Raw genomic sequence first — 18,424 nt, 5'->3', positions numbered from 1 at the left:
TAAATAGTGTGCTTATTTTGTATTCCAAATTCTCTACACATACAGTACTATGTAGACTTTATAGATGTAACAACTGACTCGAGAAAATTCTAATCTTCCCCACCCTCCCCCCAAAAAGGTTCTGAGTGAAGAATGGTGTATTTACAAAGGATTTGGTATACATATAGACTGATCTCCCCAAAAAGACACCTGTTACTGATATTCTTGCTAGAAACTATGAAAAGCAATTCAAATCCAAATATTTTTGTACTCTGTGTTTGCTTAAGAGCCTATGAAAATGTTTAGTTTTACATGGACTATATCAGCATTATTATTTACCTACCACCAAGAAGCTGAAAAACATGTATGTCTAAAGATGTGCTTCACCTAGTAGGCTAGATTCAAGTGATACAAATGAAAAATTTGGTGCTAACTGGAAGCAAAATGAAACTTCCTGAAATAGGATCAACTTAAGGAATCTGAAGAAAGCACAGTTTCCTTCTTAGTGGTCACAGCACGTGGCCAGAAGAGTAAAACAATATCAGTTTAAAAGTCACATGTTATAAAGTACTTTCTTGAAGCAGTATGGAACAAGGAAAAAAGTCCTCTTCCATGTCAATATGGACATACTAGTTTAGAGTGTCAAAAGGTATGTGTCATAATTACTGCTTTTCTAATAAACATGAATAAACACTATTTTACTTTTTCTAGTTGCATAAACCAAACTATACCATTATAGAAAAAAAACGGAGCAAAAACTTTTCTCGTGTAGTAATGTTCCAATGGATTACAGAATAGGATAGAGAATGTTTGCTTGGCTGTAGTTTGGTGTATCCAACATTCCTGGACGTTGAAGAAAGGCACATCAAGATCTAAACTATGCAGTGAGACCCCAGCTCTTCAGCAGTGTTTCCAGCTGTTGGTATATTAGGGAGCTAAGGCCTGCAGGAAGAGTTTTGTCAAATGAACTAGAATATCTTCCAGACAGCTGGAGGGCTACAACTAGTGCTAAAATAAATGAGCAAATGCTGCTTCTTCCGTTAGCTGATTTATTGGTACACCTGCATTCAGGAGAGGTACAGAAATGCTTCAAAGGATGCATCTTCAACAGATTTGAAAGGGAGGAAAGGAAATCAAAATCAGGTTAAAACAAAGTTGTAACGAATCTTTTTTTTGTAACTACTTGAGGGCTACCAAACTACCTCACTGGTCACTGATGTGTGTTTCTAAATGATTAAGTAAAAGGAGTGAAATACTCTAGTAAAAAAATCCTAAGGTATATATAAGATCATGCTGCAGAGTTTAAATCCCATTGCATTGGTTAACTACAGAAACAGCCTGTCCAGACACCCCAAAATGTAGTTAGATTAATACGATTTATTTTGCTGATGTAGGAGAATTAAGCTGTTCAGACACAATGTAATAATTAGTGACTTCCCCAGATCTGGTGAGCCCACCCCAGCAGCTGTACTTGGGCATTCTGAATGACCAACTGCCGCACATCTGTAAACTGAATAAAGCTCACATATGCAAATACAAAAAAGTTTCTGCCAACCTCCCCTACCTAATGTTTTTAAAATACCTTTCAACAATCATGCCAGCAAAACACGCTCCTTCCGAAGCTCACAAAAAACAAGACATGTAAGAGCACAAGTTTTACAAAAGCACACAATATGAAAATCTTAACAAATACTGAAACAATCACAGAAACCTGTGCTTTACCAACTAGCCGTGATATTAAGAGACAAAAGATTTCCAGAAGCACAGCTAACCACCTTGTGATTACAGCCTAAGGACACCATTCTCACAAAAGGAAACAATAGTGTTGTCAGGTGTGCAAAGTGATTCCTTCCTCCTGAGAAGCAGGAGGAACCTGTAAGTTCAACTGGTGTGAAAGTGCAAAAGACACTCAAAGAAAAAATACACTTCTGAACAAAGAAAAAACTCATCATACTTTGCACCTGTTTAAGAAAAAAAATCCCTTTAACAAGTTGGTTCATTAATAAAGGTGCAATTAAGTACCACATCATTAAAGGAACAGGAATGAAAACAGTAAATTCTCATTAAGAGACAATGCTAAGGTATTCATCTCATTTAAAAAAAAAAAATCAACACTTTCTCCCCTCACTCCTGGTTATATATAATCTCTTAGGAACTTGGTACTTACTAACATAGGGTTGCTCCTGAAGTTTAAGAAACTGCTTTTTTTGTGAGCTAAAAAGCTAGAATTTGTTCCCATATTTCTAGAAAAAGTGCTACTTATTGTGAACAAACACAGCAATGAGAACAGAAAAACATTTAGGGAAAACTACTACTCATTTCAATATCACAAACAAGACATAAGCATGGGGAAAGTGACAAATTCTGCATGCTCTCAATAACAGACTCTCTTTCTGTTAACATTGTAAGCTAGAATAGAGAAACTTCAATCACTGTGGCAAGCAGGCAGCTCATGAATAGGCTTGCTAACATCAACAAGACTATTCGTATGAACAAATGCTCAAAATGACTATGAGACTTCTTATATATCCTTTGTAATGTTAAAATCAGCAGGACTACTGTGGTTTGCAAGTACTCTCCCAAATGCACTAAGAGCTGAAGGCAAGAGGCGTGCTCATGCAGTTAAAGACTGAATCAGTCCTCTGTTTTCAGATAAAAATATTACAACACATTCTAACAACAGAAATAATGGATTCACAGATACCAGGCTTTACCTAACTATAACTAAGGCCTGAACTTAGATTCTGATGTGCGTTGCTCAAGTAAAATACTACTTTTACTGTCGGAACGGTTATTGGTTAACTATGTATGCAATTCTGCCTGAAGACCAGGAGATTTCAAACTACATTCAAAAAGTATAGAACCAGGATGGTAATACATAAAGGATCTGTGAGAAAGGAAGCACTAGAACTAGCAGCAAGGTGGGGTTGCCTGCATGGTCAGCCCTTCATTTGAATGCAAATGTAGTTTTGGGGCAGGCAGTTATCTGTGACATCAGGCAGGACCTTAGTAAACTGTTACCACCAGCACCTGGTAAAACCATTGTTAATCATGTGTAGTAAAGGGACATCAGGGCTAGCATGAGTCATTTATAGAGCCAGTCAGGGCTAGAAAAGACAGAAAGAAAGAGGAGGGGAAGAGAGATCAAACAAACCCTGTGAGGAGCAGGATGTCCCAGCAAGACAAAGCCAGGCTGTGAGCATCATGTATGTGAGTTACCTTTTGGATAAAGAAACCAGCATGTATCCAGGACCTGCAAGGTGCAGCAACAACAACCTGCCAGTGCAAAACTTCGCATCTGCTCCCCCCTACTCAGACTACATGGGATATCACCATGTGCCAGCCCTGGACAACCACGGACAGCCTGCGGGAACCTGGGGATCCCACTATGGCCCACAGAGGGAGGACTGGAACGCTTATGGCCCAGGACCTTCCAGCACGGTGGCTGCTGCACAGATCAATGGCTCACCTCCTGGGCAGGTCTCCTACAGTTCTGCTGATTACAGCTCCCTCCATCCTGCTGGATCCGGGGGGTTACCTCCTGTAGATACAATTAATGCACAGCAAATCTCTCCCAACAGCCAAAGGCACAGCTCTTATGAATGGATGAGGAAAACAGTACAATCCACTTCTACAGGTATGAGGGCAGAGAGGCTATGCTGAGATGCGATTTCTCTTTTTTGGGTGGTTGGTTTTGTGCTGAGTTGTTGTTGTTGCCACCAGGTTCTGTGTTTTGAGGAAAGCATACATTTTTAACAACAACAAAAAAAAGATCCTAATTGCTCTGAACAATTCTCTTGCTAGCAGTTAAATAGTGGTTCTATTTTTGGATGCTGTTTTTGATCAGCTCATGATTTCTTATTTCTTTCTTGACATTTACTGATGAAACAAATGAAGAGCAGTGTCCTTTGACAGTGAAGTATTTTCACTTAGGATATGTTAAAAAAAGTGACATCAAATAATTGCTTTTAATAGTGGTCCTATAGATTTAAAGGAGGAAGCATATCTGTAGAAAGAAATCACGATGAAAATATCATATTTCTCCACCATCTGTATTGTTTGTTTTCCTCAACTTTTAGAGTAGATATGAAAAGTTCAAGTAAAATACATATAGTATTGGGGTTGGAAAGAAACCTTTGTATTAGATACAATCTCTTAAACCTCAGACCACTGAAATGAAGTGTCTGCAGGATGAGATGCTTTAAAAACAGGACCAAAAAGGAAAGGCTTGCCACACTTTGTAGCAGCAGTTCTCAGAACATGCAGAAATATAAAGATCTATGGTAACACAATCAGTTAATATTATGATGGTTCAACCTCTGATGCATATTAGTGGATGAGTTAAAGAAAAAAAGCTTCAGTCACATTTAACAAGTAAAAATAAGTCATGAAGCCTGAGGAAAAGATTTTGGTTGTGGGAAGCAGGGAAGTAATACAAAAAATGTATAACTATTAAACATACTTAAAACATCTCTGTTCCTTGTATCAACAGAAAAAATAATAATCAAACAAGGAAGGAGAGAAGGAAAGGAGCAAGAGGGGAAACTGCCTGAAAAGAACACAATCCGCTATAAAGTAGCTGATCCTCTGAGGTGCTGAGCAGCTTTTACATGCACAGACATCAGTAGGAAATAAGGATGCTCAGTACCTCCCCTTAAGAGATGCTCACAGTATTTTAGTGTTACATCTCAGGAAGGTTCCTTTCCTTTCAGCCTTTCCTCCCTCCCAGCTCTGTTCCACACATGCCTGCAAATGATGGTTTTCAAAGACAGTACTGAATCAATCTCTGAGAGGGAAGCAATTAATTTAAAAACATGCCCTGCAAAAATGAAGGCAACTAAACAGAAAAATTGTCTTTATTAAAATAATGCATCTAATGTGTATGGACAGACTGAGCCATACTTACTCCTGCTGAATACAACTTCAGCTCATAGGGAGTCCATAGAGGACAACCGGACAATCAGAGTACATTGTTACTCTGGGTGAGTAAAGATTGTGGCAAATATAACAAATATAGGTTGTGGGGTGTTTGTTGTTTTTTTTAGTATCCATGTCTACCTATACCTAGTTGCTCTTCATTGAATGCTACCTAAGGAAAGATAAAAGAGGGGGGCCAATCTCGCAAAGACAGTTTACTTTTGAGTAGTCCTTATTTATACAATGACATTTCTCCTCACAAACCCTATGATTTACAGATGGCAGCATACTTGCTCAAAAAACACTACTTCTCATCTCATCTTTACCTACCTGCCTCTTGCTCCTGTGGATTTAAACTGCAGCTTTACCCTTCTGTCTCTTTGGAAAAAAACATTAGGAATTTCTGCAAGAGCAGAGGAATTACTTCTGTTGTTTATTAGCTATTTTTATTCTCTGTGAAACAGATATGAACTATGATTCTTAAAGATGGAAAAAATGAGGTTTAGATTTACCTGAAGTCACAAAAAATATTATAGAAATAAGATTTATTATTTGTTCATTACTTGTTGCAATATACTAGTCATCGATAATATGATTTCGCTATGGGAACAATTATTATTAATGCAAGTAATTTTTGCAAGATGTTCCTGAACATCTTCAAGAAACGCTCCTGTAATCGTATCCCTTTAGGATCAGGAGAGATTCCTTCCATGGGTTTACTTATATTGGGTAGTCTGACTTGTAGCAACTACAGAAACAGGGCCCAGAATCAATGACATTTCCATCTCCAGGGGTTTCATGGTTAGCTTCTCTTACTGGTGCTTTGTGGCCTCACAACCTGACAAATGACAAAACACAACACTTGACTGAAATTTCTGTCACTGCCTCATATCCTATGGATCTTTTCACATTATTGTTTAAACAATTTACACGGAACAAAAGAATGATTTCAAGTTAAATCTTACTGTATGTAACTTTAAAAACATCAAATATAAAAGCATGTCTTTACCTGGTATTAAGTAAAGCTCATGAGATTATGCTACTTAAAACCACTGGAAGATCTCAGTATTTAATGCAAGACTGTCATGCTGACTTAGCAGCGCTGGAATGCATTTCCCACAGAAAACACCTAATTAGGCTTTCATCCACCATTCCCTTTGGTTGGAGAATGTCTGAACATCCCTCTCTGCAGCTTTGGAACTGGAGGGAGTAGGACTTGATCCTAAATACAATGCACATAGGATCCAGTGCCTGGTCACTGAATTCCTGAGGGTGTTCAGGATACAAGAGAAAGCAAGTGTGTTTTCACTCAGAAGGCTCGAAGGAGGAAACACTGGCTATTTAGTATTTTCTTTCAATAGCACCAGTGGAAAAAGACCATTCTCTAACCCTTACACTGCCCATCTCCCTTCCTAAACTACCATTGTGAAAGAGCAAGCAAAGCCAAGGCAACTAGCAATTGCAACAGAGGAAAGAACAAAGCCACAGCAACTAGGGATCTGACATGGCAATTCATGCACACACAAAGCATAATTACAGGCAAATTCTTTGATGGAAAGTACCATAAATCCATCTTTGACCAAGTTACAAAATATACTTCTATTGATTTCAGTATTTTTACAGACGTATGCAACCCTGCATATAGGAGGAGGCTTTACTTTTAGCCTTTGTAAGGAAATAACATACATCTGTGTAAAACCATGCCCAAAATAAGACTGAATAGGTAAGCACCAAGCAGTTTCAGCAGCAGTGAGAAGTAGCTCACAAAGCTGAAAGTACATCTTCGGATCTAAACCTATATTACCATTAAGGAGAGAGGGAGCAAGTACAGAAACAGAGGGAAACTAGTTATGAGCAGAGACTTTTCCTGTACATGACACCACCCCAGTCATTGTTCAATAAAAGTTTACTCTGACAATTTTTCTGATTATGATGACAGGTGCTGACAGCATCATTACCCAATGCACTGTAAATCTAGAAGAAGGAAGAAGTTATATCCCCTCAAATCTAAGAAAGAGAAACAAGCCTCGTAAGAAGCTATTCCTGCAAAATTTTGAATTTCTAAAGAACACACCCCTAGGAAAAAATTAAAAAGTAAAATCAGTTAATTGCTTGCTTCGTAGTATATACAGTGATGGGCAATGGGATTTTTCCTGACCTTGCCACTTAGACATCTGCCTACGCTTTTGGCCACTTGTTCCCTTCTGCCAAACAAAATGCACCCAGAGCAGTCTGACCAATCATCATTTAAAGGTGACAAAAATGATTCTGTTTTGGGTTCAATTATTTCTGTATGACAGAGATGAATAGTTTATACTAACAAAGTGAAGGACAGAATTTGGCAAGAGCTTTATTACAGAATACCAGAATGTACTCCAAATTGAAACTATTAGCACTTTAAATAGGAGTCAACAGCATAGAGGGGAAAATCCTGCAAGTCCATTGACAGGTTCTGATTTTATGATACTACTTTGTCCTTTTCTCCATGAGTCATCTGAATACGTACAAGAAATTATGATCAAGACCCGTCAGAAAATACAAACACAGAATTTCACCATGCTTCACAAACCTTCATGCATCCACCTTCACAAGTCCCCCTCATCTCACTAAGACTTGCAGGAGCAAGACAATTACTCACACTATACAGAATCAGACCCATGTAACATTTTCTAATAGAATGGCAGTGTGTATTTTTAAATTAAACTCTACAGAACTTCTTGTGCAACACAATGTCCTTCTTCAAGACTCATTTAAATTACTTTTGTTTCACAAATTCAATGAAGTCAGTGAAATTTCCCTAGGGTGAATATGGCCCTTTCATTTCCTAACTTTTAAAGTGCGTGAATATTTGCAAATAGTCTCCCCCTCAAAAAAGAAAAAGAAAAAAACAACACACACTCTGGGGCCTGAGCTCCTGTGGTCCTTACCTTCATTACAATTGCAAAAACTAACACTAATCTCTCTCTTAATACTGAGCCAACCTAAAGATGCAGATGTGAACAGAGCATATCTTCATGCCAGAAAACTGTTTTACATTTTGAGCTGACTTATGCTGACCTCCCACTATCCAGTACAGACATTAACTCCCTCTGAAACAATATTAAACTATTGAAATTATGATTCTTTGTAAATTAATCTGACACTGTTCTGTACTACAACATTTCCTGTCTAAATTAGGTAGCTGGTGGATTTTAGGAACAATGTCAATTTTGGAAGACGAAGGATTTTCCTGAACAGTTAAGAGACAAGGCACTGAAAAAGGGGCCAGGGCTAGTTCTCATGCTAATTTATTTTACTTTGTAAACTAGTTGTGAGGTCTGACGGTGGCTTTTTTTCCTCCTTTCCTGGGCTACATTGTCTTCAGTTTTGAGGCCTATCTGTCATATTGAAGCAACAGACCCTTTTAACACTTCTCTTTGCTTTGATATGCAGTCTTGTCTCTTCCTTCTCCCTTTTTTCTTCAGGAGTTATATTGCCGGAAAGGGTGATGATTTTCACAGCAAATAAAGAGGCCTTCTCCTAGCTTTATTGTCTTCAGAAGAAATACTCTGTGAATTTTATGGCCAATGGGAAAGCTGTTCCCTTCCCCCAACTCAGAACTTGGCCAGTCACAAAAATTGCTGAAGTGGGTGTGATAGAACTTTACATGAGATAGTTTAAGCCTAAAATGTCTTATTTCTCCTTATTCCGAAGGCAGACTTAAACAGTCACCATGGGTAAAATTGTTGTTTTTTTGTTTGTTTGTTTTTTGTTGTTTTTTGACAAAATTCACTTTTCTTAAATAGCTCAAAAGCAGAAAATCTGCTTCTCTAGCACAGAGGCAGTCATACTGCAAAGGCAGTTACTTCAAAGCTCCTCATTTTTTCTTCCACTGAACTACCACTAAACCCTCCAACCACTTGCAACTCCGTGGTATGACTGGCCACGACAACACTTTCCTAATAAAACTGATAATATATTGCTGATTAAAATGACAACCTGTCATTAATAAAAGATTAAGACCACAAAGTTAAATGTTGTTCACTCACCTGAGTAAAATATGCAGGATCTGACTAAAGGATTGGATTAAAACATTAACATTTATCATTGGATCATTAAATTCAGTCATCATCTACCAAACAAGTCTGAGAAGTGAAAAATATCCTTCTGCTGTCTCTGGGGTGAATCCATTAGTTCTACCTCAGATTTTACTCAGGTAATACTAAAATAACATGCATTGCTGTAAATAAAACCAGTAGGTAGTCTGCAAGATTCATGGCAGAATGCACTACCATGGATCTGTTCTATCTAACAGATGAAATTCAGAGGCTGAAGTCCTAAACTGTTTATCAGTAGGGTTTTAGTGCTGTTGTTTGTTAACCTTGGAAAATAAACAAAAACGTATTTTGCCTTTGAAATCAAATGACATATGCAGAGTAATTCCAACCCAGCATCCAGGAAAGGCATGTGGAAGTCTCTCATTAACATCAGGACCTTACCCATGTCTCGCTAGGAGTAAAACACGGCGCTGCCAGAACTAGAAGTACCTTCTCAGAAGACCTCAGATTTCTCAGGCTGTTGTTGACTTTTAGGAAGAAAGTGTTCTCCTTTTCCCTTTCTATTTTTAAAAATTACTTTGTTACCTTACTTTAAAGAAATAAACTAGGGGCAAAAGCTCCTAATCTTCCCTCAAAAAGGAAGAAGAAATTATAATTTCTACTACAAAATAAACAGAAAGGTAACTCATACAACAATGAAAGATTTTATGGAAGTTCTGTTTTCCGCATACATTTAATTTCTTCAGTTTAAGAAAAGAAAAAACAACCTCTACTACTCAAATAAGGGCTTAAGCACTTAAAATCAGAAATAGGAAGGTATATCTCAAAGTTTACCACCTTGTTTTGGCAACAGAAAAGCTTTTGATATTTGTCTATGGCTTCTGAATGAGAATAGAGCTGAAGATAAGATCACCTTGTTGCTCCTTTGTATACTCCATCTTAACAACACAAAGGAGCCTAAGGAAACATTTTAAATATTTTGTCCCACAGAATGACCCCAAACTTTCATTTGAAGAGGAAAACCTTAACCAAAAACCAGACTAGAGAGATCAAAAGCTTAAAAAATTTCAAATAAAGCATTAAAGCACCACAGGTGACCATATGTTAAACAAACAATTTACACTTCGAATGAATGAAAACAAATGTCCTACTATTTATGTGGACTGCACTAAACTGCTGTTCTTCAGGGACTTTAACATTCTTACCATAATATTGCAAAATTAGCAGCTCTTTTCACTTGATTAGCAGGGTAAACATAATTGGGCTAATTCTACTTTTCACTACAGTTTTGCCATGGCAGAAATGCTACTGAAATGAGAGTGTCTAACCTAGCCAAGCACAGCAGAACCTTCACGGGCAAGTTAACAGATTTGGGTGAAGTGTTTCTGGCTGCACGGAAGGAGTAGAAACCCTGGCAAAAGCAAGCAAGAAACACAAAAAAGCACAATTTATTTTTCCTCCTGAAACATTCCAACTAAGCACACCGATGACCTCAGGACAGTTTAGAAATGCCCATATCATTGTAAACTCACTATTAATGCATAGTGCTCTCCCAGCGTTGAACAGCACGGAGTGCGGAAGCTGAAGGACCAAATTCTGATGTAGACCATGTTCTACAAGCCCAGGAAGAGTCCTAGAGAAAGCCTGTCCCGTAGGGTGATCCAGTTATTGTCCACAACCAGAGGTATAACAATATTTGTTTACAGCACTGCAGTGCCCAGGACTTCCAATGCTATACAGTGCACACAGCTCTGCATCCAGGATCAATACAAACCATACAGAAAGGATCTGTACCTGAAGAACTTCATAACATAAATAGTACCAGAGTGAGTCAAAAATTCTTACAAGTAACAAAGTACTGGTTGTCAAATGCTGGAAGAGAAAGGAGTGACATGGTTAAGTCATTACCATGTGGTGCATACATGTAGATAACAAGTGGAAGGTAATGTTAACTTTATACATGTTCAGCTATGAAAACAATGAGACTTTATTCCTCCTTGGGCATACGGGGGAAAAACAGTAACTCATGAAACAAAATCATGAATTAAGGGATAAAGTACTTCCAGATTCTGCTACACTGTTGTAGACTGAATTCTCATCTCTGGGTGCTACTTAAACTTCAAAAGCAAGGGAAGCGGGAAGGATGGGCTGGGCAGAAATCAGGCCTTTGATACTGCTGATACCTGAAACCCCCAGCTATTCTCTCCTGCAGGGGGAAGCTGGTTGCTCTGTGGTGGCATGCCATAGTGACCTACTCAGAGACTGAAATTTTACCAACTCCTGTCTGAAAATCTATTTCAGTGATCTCCATTCAAAATTAATTACTGTTATTATGAGTGAAAGTGTTATGAATCTGAGTCTGAGATTTTTATTTTTTTTTGGAAAAGTTGGGCATGAATACTTTTTTTTCAGAAAAAAACACAACTGTAAGACAATAATAAAGTGCTGTTGTATGAAGCTAGGCTACATCTGCAGCACTACCAGGCTGTTACAGGCAGCAAGCCACAAGATGCCTCTAGTTCTGTGCACGATCTGAGAGAACCTGGCTCCAATGGTGGTGTTCTCATCTACTGGGCAGGGAGATTCACAAACTGCAGTACTGCTGTGGAACACACTGCCAAAACTACCAACTACAAATACATTCCCTGTCCCAATTCACTGAGGAAATATTTACATCTGAGGAACTGTCCAGATGAATATAGACAGACAAGAAAGCAGAAAACGAACCAGCAAGACACTATTAGCCAACCCTGTAACATTGGTCTTAGCACAAAAATGATCTGATCTTTCTAAAATGTAGGAAGACCTCAAAGCAGGGCTCAGGGGTCTTGGTTTTAAGCAGTTGTTGATCTCCAATATTTGGATTGCCTAAAATGAGTATTAACAATAGAGAAGAGGTGAGTGAGAAAGAAAGCATCAGCAGCCTCTCTCATTCGCAATTCTGTTTCACTACTGCCAACATCTTCTGTCCCTACAAATTACCCTGTATGGAATCGATAAGTTTCAGCTACTTGCATCCATGTTCACTGGCTCACATCATTTACTGTTACCTTTTAATGACCCAGATACTGCTGAGCCATGTCTGCTTCAGTCAGCTGTACCCACATCTGAAGCGATGCAGCGCTGCTGCTTGCAAAAGAACAGATGCTGCCGTTCTAGCATTGTTGAATGTCCTTTGTTAAAATTACTGCTTTCCTTTCATCTTTTTTTTTTTTTTTAATTAGCTGTCATCTGAAAATCTCTATTACTATTCCTTGAGCTATTATCAAGTTGTGGATAGATAGTGCTAGATTTGAAGGAAAAACATAGCCACCAAATTGCACTAACAACCACAATATCAAATGAGTATTTCTAGCAACTGGAACTGAGGAAGTTTGGAAGCTCTCAGCATTTTCTATGCAGTTAAATATCCTCCACATTTCTCTCTGAATCAGGTGGCAGTTTATCAGCTTTAAGAACAGAGAAACAGAGCAATTCAACACTATGCAGGAAGCCTGCATCAGAGTTAGGAACAGATCCCAGGTTTCCTGGCTCCTCGTTCTTAACAAGAACACCTTCCCTTTCCCGAATGTTAACCCAAGGATAGTAAAGAATATGAGCACCAGTTTACCATCTATTTACTAAGGAGCAAACCCAAAATCTGGTGGTATGAACCTCGTGCTGTAAATCACAACTAAGTCCGCTACAGTCAAGGGAGTCACTTGGGGTAAGTGCATAGAGAACCAAGTCTAAAATACCCACAAACGTTACCAAATGCAAAGTCAGATATTTTATGTTACTGAAGTTAAAAAATTCTAGCTTGAAGCAATGTGTTCTTCTTTCAAAACAGGTAAAACAAGAACAAGAGAGAAGTACCGAGTGGTTTACACTGATCATCAGAGATTAGAATTAGAGAAGGAATTTCATTACAACAGATATATTACAATCAGGAGGAAGTCTGAACTTGCTGCAAACCTAAGACTTTCCGAGAGACAGGTAGAGTATGGATCACCCATTCAGAGTTTCCTTTGCATTTATTATTGCTGATGAGGAGATAACCACACCGGTTAAGAACACAGAAATGCTAATGCCTCTAATAACCAACACGACCGGGTTCCCTTTGCAGTTAAGGAACTCAAACTATCCAGCTGAATGGCCTGCCGGCTTGCTTTCTACTCTTTTCTAATGATCCCATCAGCTCTAGCTCAGCTACATGATGACAGCAGAGAGCTGTGCAACAACACAGAAACACGAACACCAGTCCAACAGCCTTGTTCTGAGAAAATATCAACAGAATGCTGCCCAGAGGTCTTGGTTTGGCTGAGGCAGTGGTAGGAGGGTGAAAGTTTGAAAAACTTCCAAGCAAAAGTCCTGGTTCTGCTGAAGTCAATGGGAACTCTAACTGATTTCAACAAGGTCAGCCTTAGCAGGGGTGCAGCTACTAAATACAAGTGATGAATTCACTTATGTTCAGGACACTGAAGGTGTTTGTCTCCTTCGCTACCTCCAACCTTTTGTTAATAATTTCCTGCACTCTTGCTGCTCCATTCCTCCCTATTTCCTCCCATCCCCTCCAAATTCCCCTTGCATTCCCACAACTTAAAACAATCCTTCCAGGCCAAAAGATAAATACAATTTGCTCTGGAGCCGCTCAGTGCCATGTTCTTCACTCATGCAGTTGCAGTGCGTGTGCCACCTCCTGTGAGAGCAAAGCAGGAACCTGGCCCCTGGCTCATGCAAACCAAGATAAGATACCAAGCTAGATCTTCCACAAAGACACTCGTAAAATGAGCTGAGCATGTGTTCTGTCCCATTTGACTGGGGAGTTTCTTGATGCCGTACACTGAAGGAAGCAGTGATCTGCAAAATTAAAAGCTTTATTAGAGGATCTCCATGAACAGATTTCAGGGGAGAATATGCTCATTTGTTGGCCTATTCGCAACACGAATAACTATCACCACACCATTTTCCTCAGTCAGTTATTATTCAGTACCATTCATTGAAGATTATGCCTGAGTCACCATTGTTTTAAGGGCTCTGTTGAGCAGGGACAATTCAAAATCCACCTAGTTGTAACACTGTGCATCCCTCTTGCACTTGTCTTGCACAGCACACACACTGGAAGAGCTTACAGTAATGGAGAAGCAAATACTTTGTAAATACTTCTCGATCTGTTGTTGAATGCAAGTATATATTGAAAATTACAATTATTTCAACTGGGTATAAAGAACATACTATTTGTTTTCTGGCTGGCTGCTTAAATCTTAATAATGACTTCATTATTAAGACTGAATTTAAAAATGAAGACCCTCTTCTGTATGCAGCCAACAATATTTACTTGAAACTTCCCTGAGGGGTGATAATTCCTGATAAACCTTTTGTTAGCAGATTAGAAGTGGTGATACAAAAAAGCACAACACATTTTTTGACATGTAGCAGGGCTTGTTTGGCATGTTAGCAGGGTAACATGGCAAAAGTTTTTGCAATATTTGCTCTTCATCATCAATATTTCATAAACCAAATTAATTCCACTGAATGAAGACTGCATCTCTGAAGTCACTCTTGAAAATTTAAGATTAAGGAGGAAATATCTCATCTATACTCCCACTACTCATCTTTCGCACAAAATTAAACTCCATTGGATGAATATGGCTGAACACACACTGTCCTATCCCAAGTTGCACTGCACTGAATCTAAAACCTGAAACACTGTCTAAAAAAGCTTTTTTTTTTTGTCCCTGACTATGCCAAAAATCCCATCCAGGACACTGAAGAGATTATCTCAAGACAGAAGGACAAAGAAAAATGCTTAAACAAGAAAGGAAAAATGTGATATCTAGTACCAAATAAGTGGTATAATGAAGGATTTCTGAAATAGAAAGGATACAGAAATAAAGAGATGGTGAGGAGAAGAAGAGAGAAAATTAGACTTCAAGGGGAAGGGTTACTTACACAACAACTGAACAGTGGAAAAAATACTGAAAGAAAGGAGAGCAACAGGTAAAGAACAACTCAGATGCAATTGATCATGTTGGCTTTTAGTCTAACATTACAGATTTGTATTTACCTGTGTTTGGTAATTGGTATTCAACCTTGAAATGCCTACTAAAACATCTCTCTGGAGCACTGCTGCAGGTCTGCACCCCTAGTTTAATAACAAACCAGAATAAAACTCTAAATTTAAAGCAGATAACGCTGAACACAGAGGGTAATTCTGAATCAGATGTTAGTTTGGGTTTTAGGTTGTTTCATCTTTTCATGCATTCTGGCAAACGATGGGTAAAGCACAAAAAGCATAAAAATTACCACAGCACAATACCAATGCAGGATATTGGAGAGTATTCGAGCCAGGTTTAATAGAACATCATTTGTTACTGAAGTGATATTCCAGAAACTATGACAAAAAATGAACTGACAAGTGTTTGAAATGATAGCCTTGGACTTAAGGAACCTGAGTTCAAATTTTTACAATTTTTATGTGCATCTGAAATCTTCACATTCAGCTGGAAAATAGGAATAATAATGGCTCAAGAATAAGCACATCAAGATTCCTTAAGATGTTTTGTGGGACTTCACCACTAGGTTTCTTTTAGTAACCACAGATATTACCACTTCTTACTGTTTTACCCACTTTCTGATCATCGCCTAGTTATCCTTTGCTAAGCAGCTAGAAAGGAAAAGAAAACAAATCAGTATTTCTCAGCAAACCACAGATTTGGGGGAGGGGGATTATGCAAAATACTGACAAAAGTGCTTCCTTTGTCATCTGAACAGCAAAAGAAAAAACAACATGTCTGAATGTGATAGCTTGACCCATTATGCAGACTACATATAACATGGAGCCATTTCCAAGGATAAATAGTAGGCACACACTTGTTTAAACTCAGCGCTGGGAATTCATGTCCAAAGACATTTCAGTTGCCACAGAACAGTCACCCTTTCACACCTGAACAAATTCTGCTGTATTACTTGTCAGCTTCATCTCATATCCTCACTCGTTCTGTCCTAATCAAAAAGCATGAAACTCTTCAACAGCTGCTTCACCTCTTCCCAAAGATCGCATTTCTGTGACAGAGCAGTAACTATGATATAAAGTTACGGACTGTGTGGGAAACAGCAGCAGATTCTGGCTCCGTCTACACAGGCAATAAAAGGCACTTAGCTGTTAAGGCACCACTTCCATAACACTTTGAAATAACGTGTACCCATGGTGACATTATGCTCAGAAGTTTATTTCCATTGGCCTACACAGTGGAGCAAAGGAACTAATGTTCAGCATCCAAGCAGGAAAGCTTTTGTGCCTCAGTGCACAGGCCAATAACAAGTTTTGAGTTACTCTGGCTTAGGACGTACAGTTTTCAAAGTAAAGATACTCTCAGATTCTTTTGGCTGTAACTGTGACGCATGAGATTTTGTTCTATTAGATTTTGTACCCAAAAAAAAAAAAAAAAAAATCAAAGCTCATTCCATTAAGAAATACCTCCTAAGAATAACACTAAAAAACTGTTTATCAAGCTAAACAACTTATTACCAGATAGGAAAGATTACCTGTGTGAAAAAAACAAACAGCTCTGTTGTCTCCGTTTGCTACTGCCTTTCTCACTGGTCCTCATGCAGTTGATTTCCCTCTTATGCCCCTTGAGTCTATACACAAAGGACCACGCTGCAGTACATTAGCAATTGAAAAAAATTTCCTCTGCTTCTCTGCAGGTGAAAATCTGGTTCCAGAATCGCAGAGCCAAAGAAAGAAAATTAATGAAGAAGAAAATGACTCATTTTGATGGCAGCAATCTTGGCTCTATGCAGAGTGACTCTGGCTCAGTGAGCCCAATGCCAGCTCCTGACCAACAGACTCGTTCAGAAATGTCCAGTTCTTTATTTCCACCTCCACCTCCTCCACCTCCGCTTCCAATGAGTGGCTTGCAGCACAGCGGGAACCTGCAGCAGGTAGTGGCCTCTCAGTAAGGCTGCCTGAAGAGCTACTGCTTAACTAATGCTATAAACTACCAGTACACAGAGCACTATGGTATGAAAGAGAGAGGACATCTGGTGCTGTTTTGCAGGAGTCCCCAGCATGACAGTTCTGTGCACATAAACTTCAAGTTCAGTAAATCAAGAGTCACTTGCCAGGTGTGCAGGATAGTGCGAGTTCCCAAAGGCAATGGAGCTGTTGTGTGCCAGGAGTCTCAGCTGCAGAGAGCCTCTGCAAGAGGATGCTGTGCTGCCCGTGGCACAAGGCAAGCCTCCCTCCAGCCACGCAGCAGGTGGGTAGGCACTGGGAGGGAAGAGAGCTGAGGACTAGGCATGGCCATCTGTTACCTTATGCTGCAGACAAAAAAAAGGCACAAACCAGACCTCAAGCAATATGACATTGCTGGGGCATTAACGGTGGCTTAATGCCAAGTGCTCTGTGCCTCACCCCTAGGCAAGGAGTATATTCCTTCTCCTTCAATCTTCACACGGGTTCCAGGTGCCAGTCTCACTTTCATGGACTCTACAGGTGGATCTTGATAAGCGGAAACCTGGCTTAAATGTTTTGAGCCACCTGATGGAAAGCCTGGGTTGTGGTGGCTACACTCAACTGTGTTTTAAGTGCAAAAGTCAAGGATGAGCTTTTGGAAATTTTTTGGTTTTGAGAGGTATGATTTCCAATGCTCCATATGCTGGTATAAACATGCACTCAGTCTTACCATAAACGTTTCGAAAACATTCTGCAAATGTGAATCTTGCCCTGAGTTCATTTTTGTTAGAACAAAAATCAGGTTGAACTCATTTTGTATCCTAAACAAACAGTAAAGGGGGGGGGGGGGAAATCCTCTTTAAAATTGTAGGTATTTAAAAGAGTGATTTCATTTTATTAGACAGCATAACCCATGGATAGAGATGCAATAATTGCGCTCAACTAATTTTACATTTGGACTGCTTTTCAGAACTCTTGTGACATTAAAAAACGCTGAAAAGCTACATTAACAGAAGGTAAAGCAAAAATATTTTACCTGAATACAAGCTCTCGCCAATTTCTAAGTGGCACCTAATACTCAGCTCCTAAACAGTCATCTGAGGATCAAAATAGGACGTCTCAATTCCCAAAGTGATGATCTTCTCTATAATAAGCAGAATGTGGAAGATAATCACTACTTAAAAATAATCCAGATACCTACTTCCTGAGTTGACTACCAATTGCAAGTTCGTATCTTTTGGCTCCAAAGGGAACATCTTTACAGCACCCAGGTAATTTGGAAACTCATACTGCCCTTTGTCAAAAGGGATTCAGAAATTTAGGATGCCTACTCTCACAAATTTCCAGCAAGGTGTCCTACTAAATATCTCCAACACTGTTGCAAATAAGACTTAGAAACATTAAGTCATTTAGGCACTACGTTCTTTTTGTTTTCGTGTTGTTTTTTTCTTAATTATATCAAATAGTACTATTAGATCATCAAAATGTTCGTAATGTAAAATTACTTTGTATATACAGAACATTAAAATAAATGACTTTTTTCAAAAATCTT

General features: G+C 38.9%; 1 protein-coding gene across 1 annotated transcript; it reads left to right on the top strand.

Moving 5' to 3' along the window:
- The first annotated feature begins 3,183 nt into the window (after positions 1-3,183).
- On the top strand, positions 3,184-16,877 carry LOC118245536 (homeobox protein CDX-1-like). The gene is made up of 3 exons (XM_035541819.1): positions 3,184-3,616; positions 12,763-12,908; positions 16,623-16,877. The coding sequence occupies exons 1-3, from the start codon at positions 3,184-3,186 to the stop codon at positions 16,875-16,877; spliced, it is 834 nt and encodes a 277-aa protein (XP_035397712.1).
- The last annotated feature ends 1,547 nt before the right edge of the window (positions 16,878-18,424 follow it).

Source organism: Cygnus atratus, chromosome 13 (genome assembly GCF_013377495.2).
Source record: "Cygnus atratus isolate AKBS03 ecotype Queensland, Australia chromosome 13, CAtr_DNAZoo_HiC_assembly, whole genome shotgun sequence".
NCBI classification, from domain to species: Eukaryota; Metazoa; Chordata; class Aves; order Anseriformes; family Anatidae; genus Cygnus; species Cygnus atratus.
This window is presented reverse-complemented; position numbering and strand designations above follow the sequence as displayed.

Excerpts from the sequence above, each read along its gene's own strand:
- LOC118245536 (XM_035541819.1), top strand. The coding sequence starts at position 3,184 with ATGTATGTGAGTTACCTTTTGGATAAAGAAACCAGCATGTATCCAGGA. Across the intron at positions 3,617-12,762 it reads AGTACAATCCACTTCTACAG|GTAAAACAAGAACAAGAGAG; the intron begins GTATGAGGGCAG and ends CTTTCAAAACAG. Across the intron at positions 12,909-16,622 it reads TAAGACTTTCCGAGAGACAG|GTGAAAATCTGGTTCCAGAA; the intron begins GTAGAGTATGGA and ends GCTTCTCTGCAG.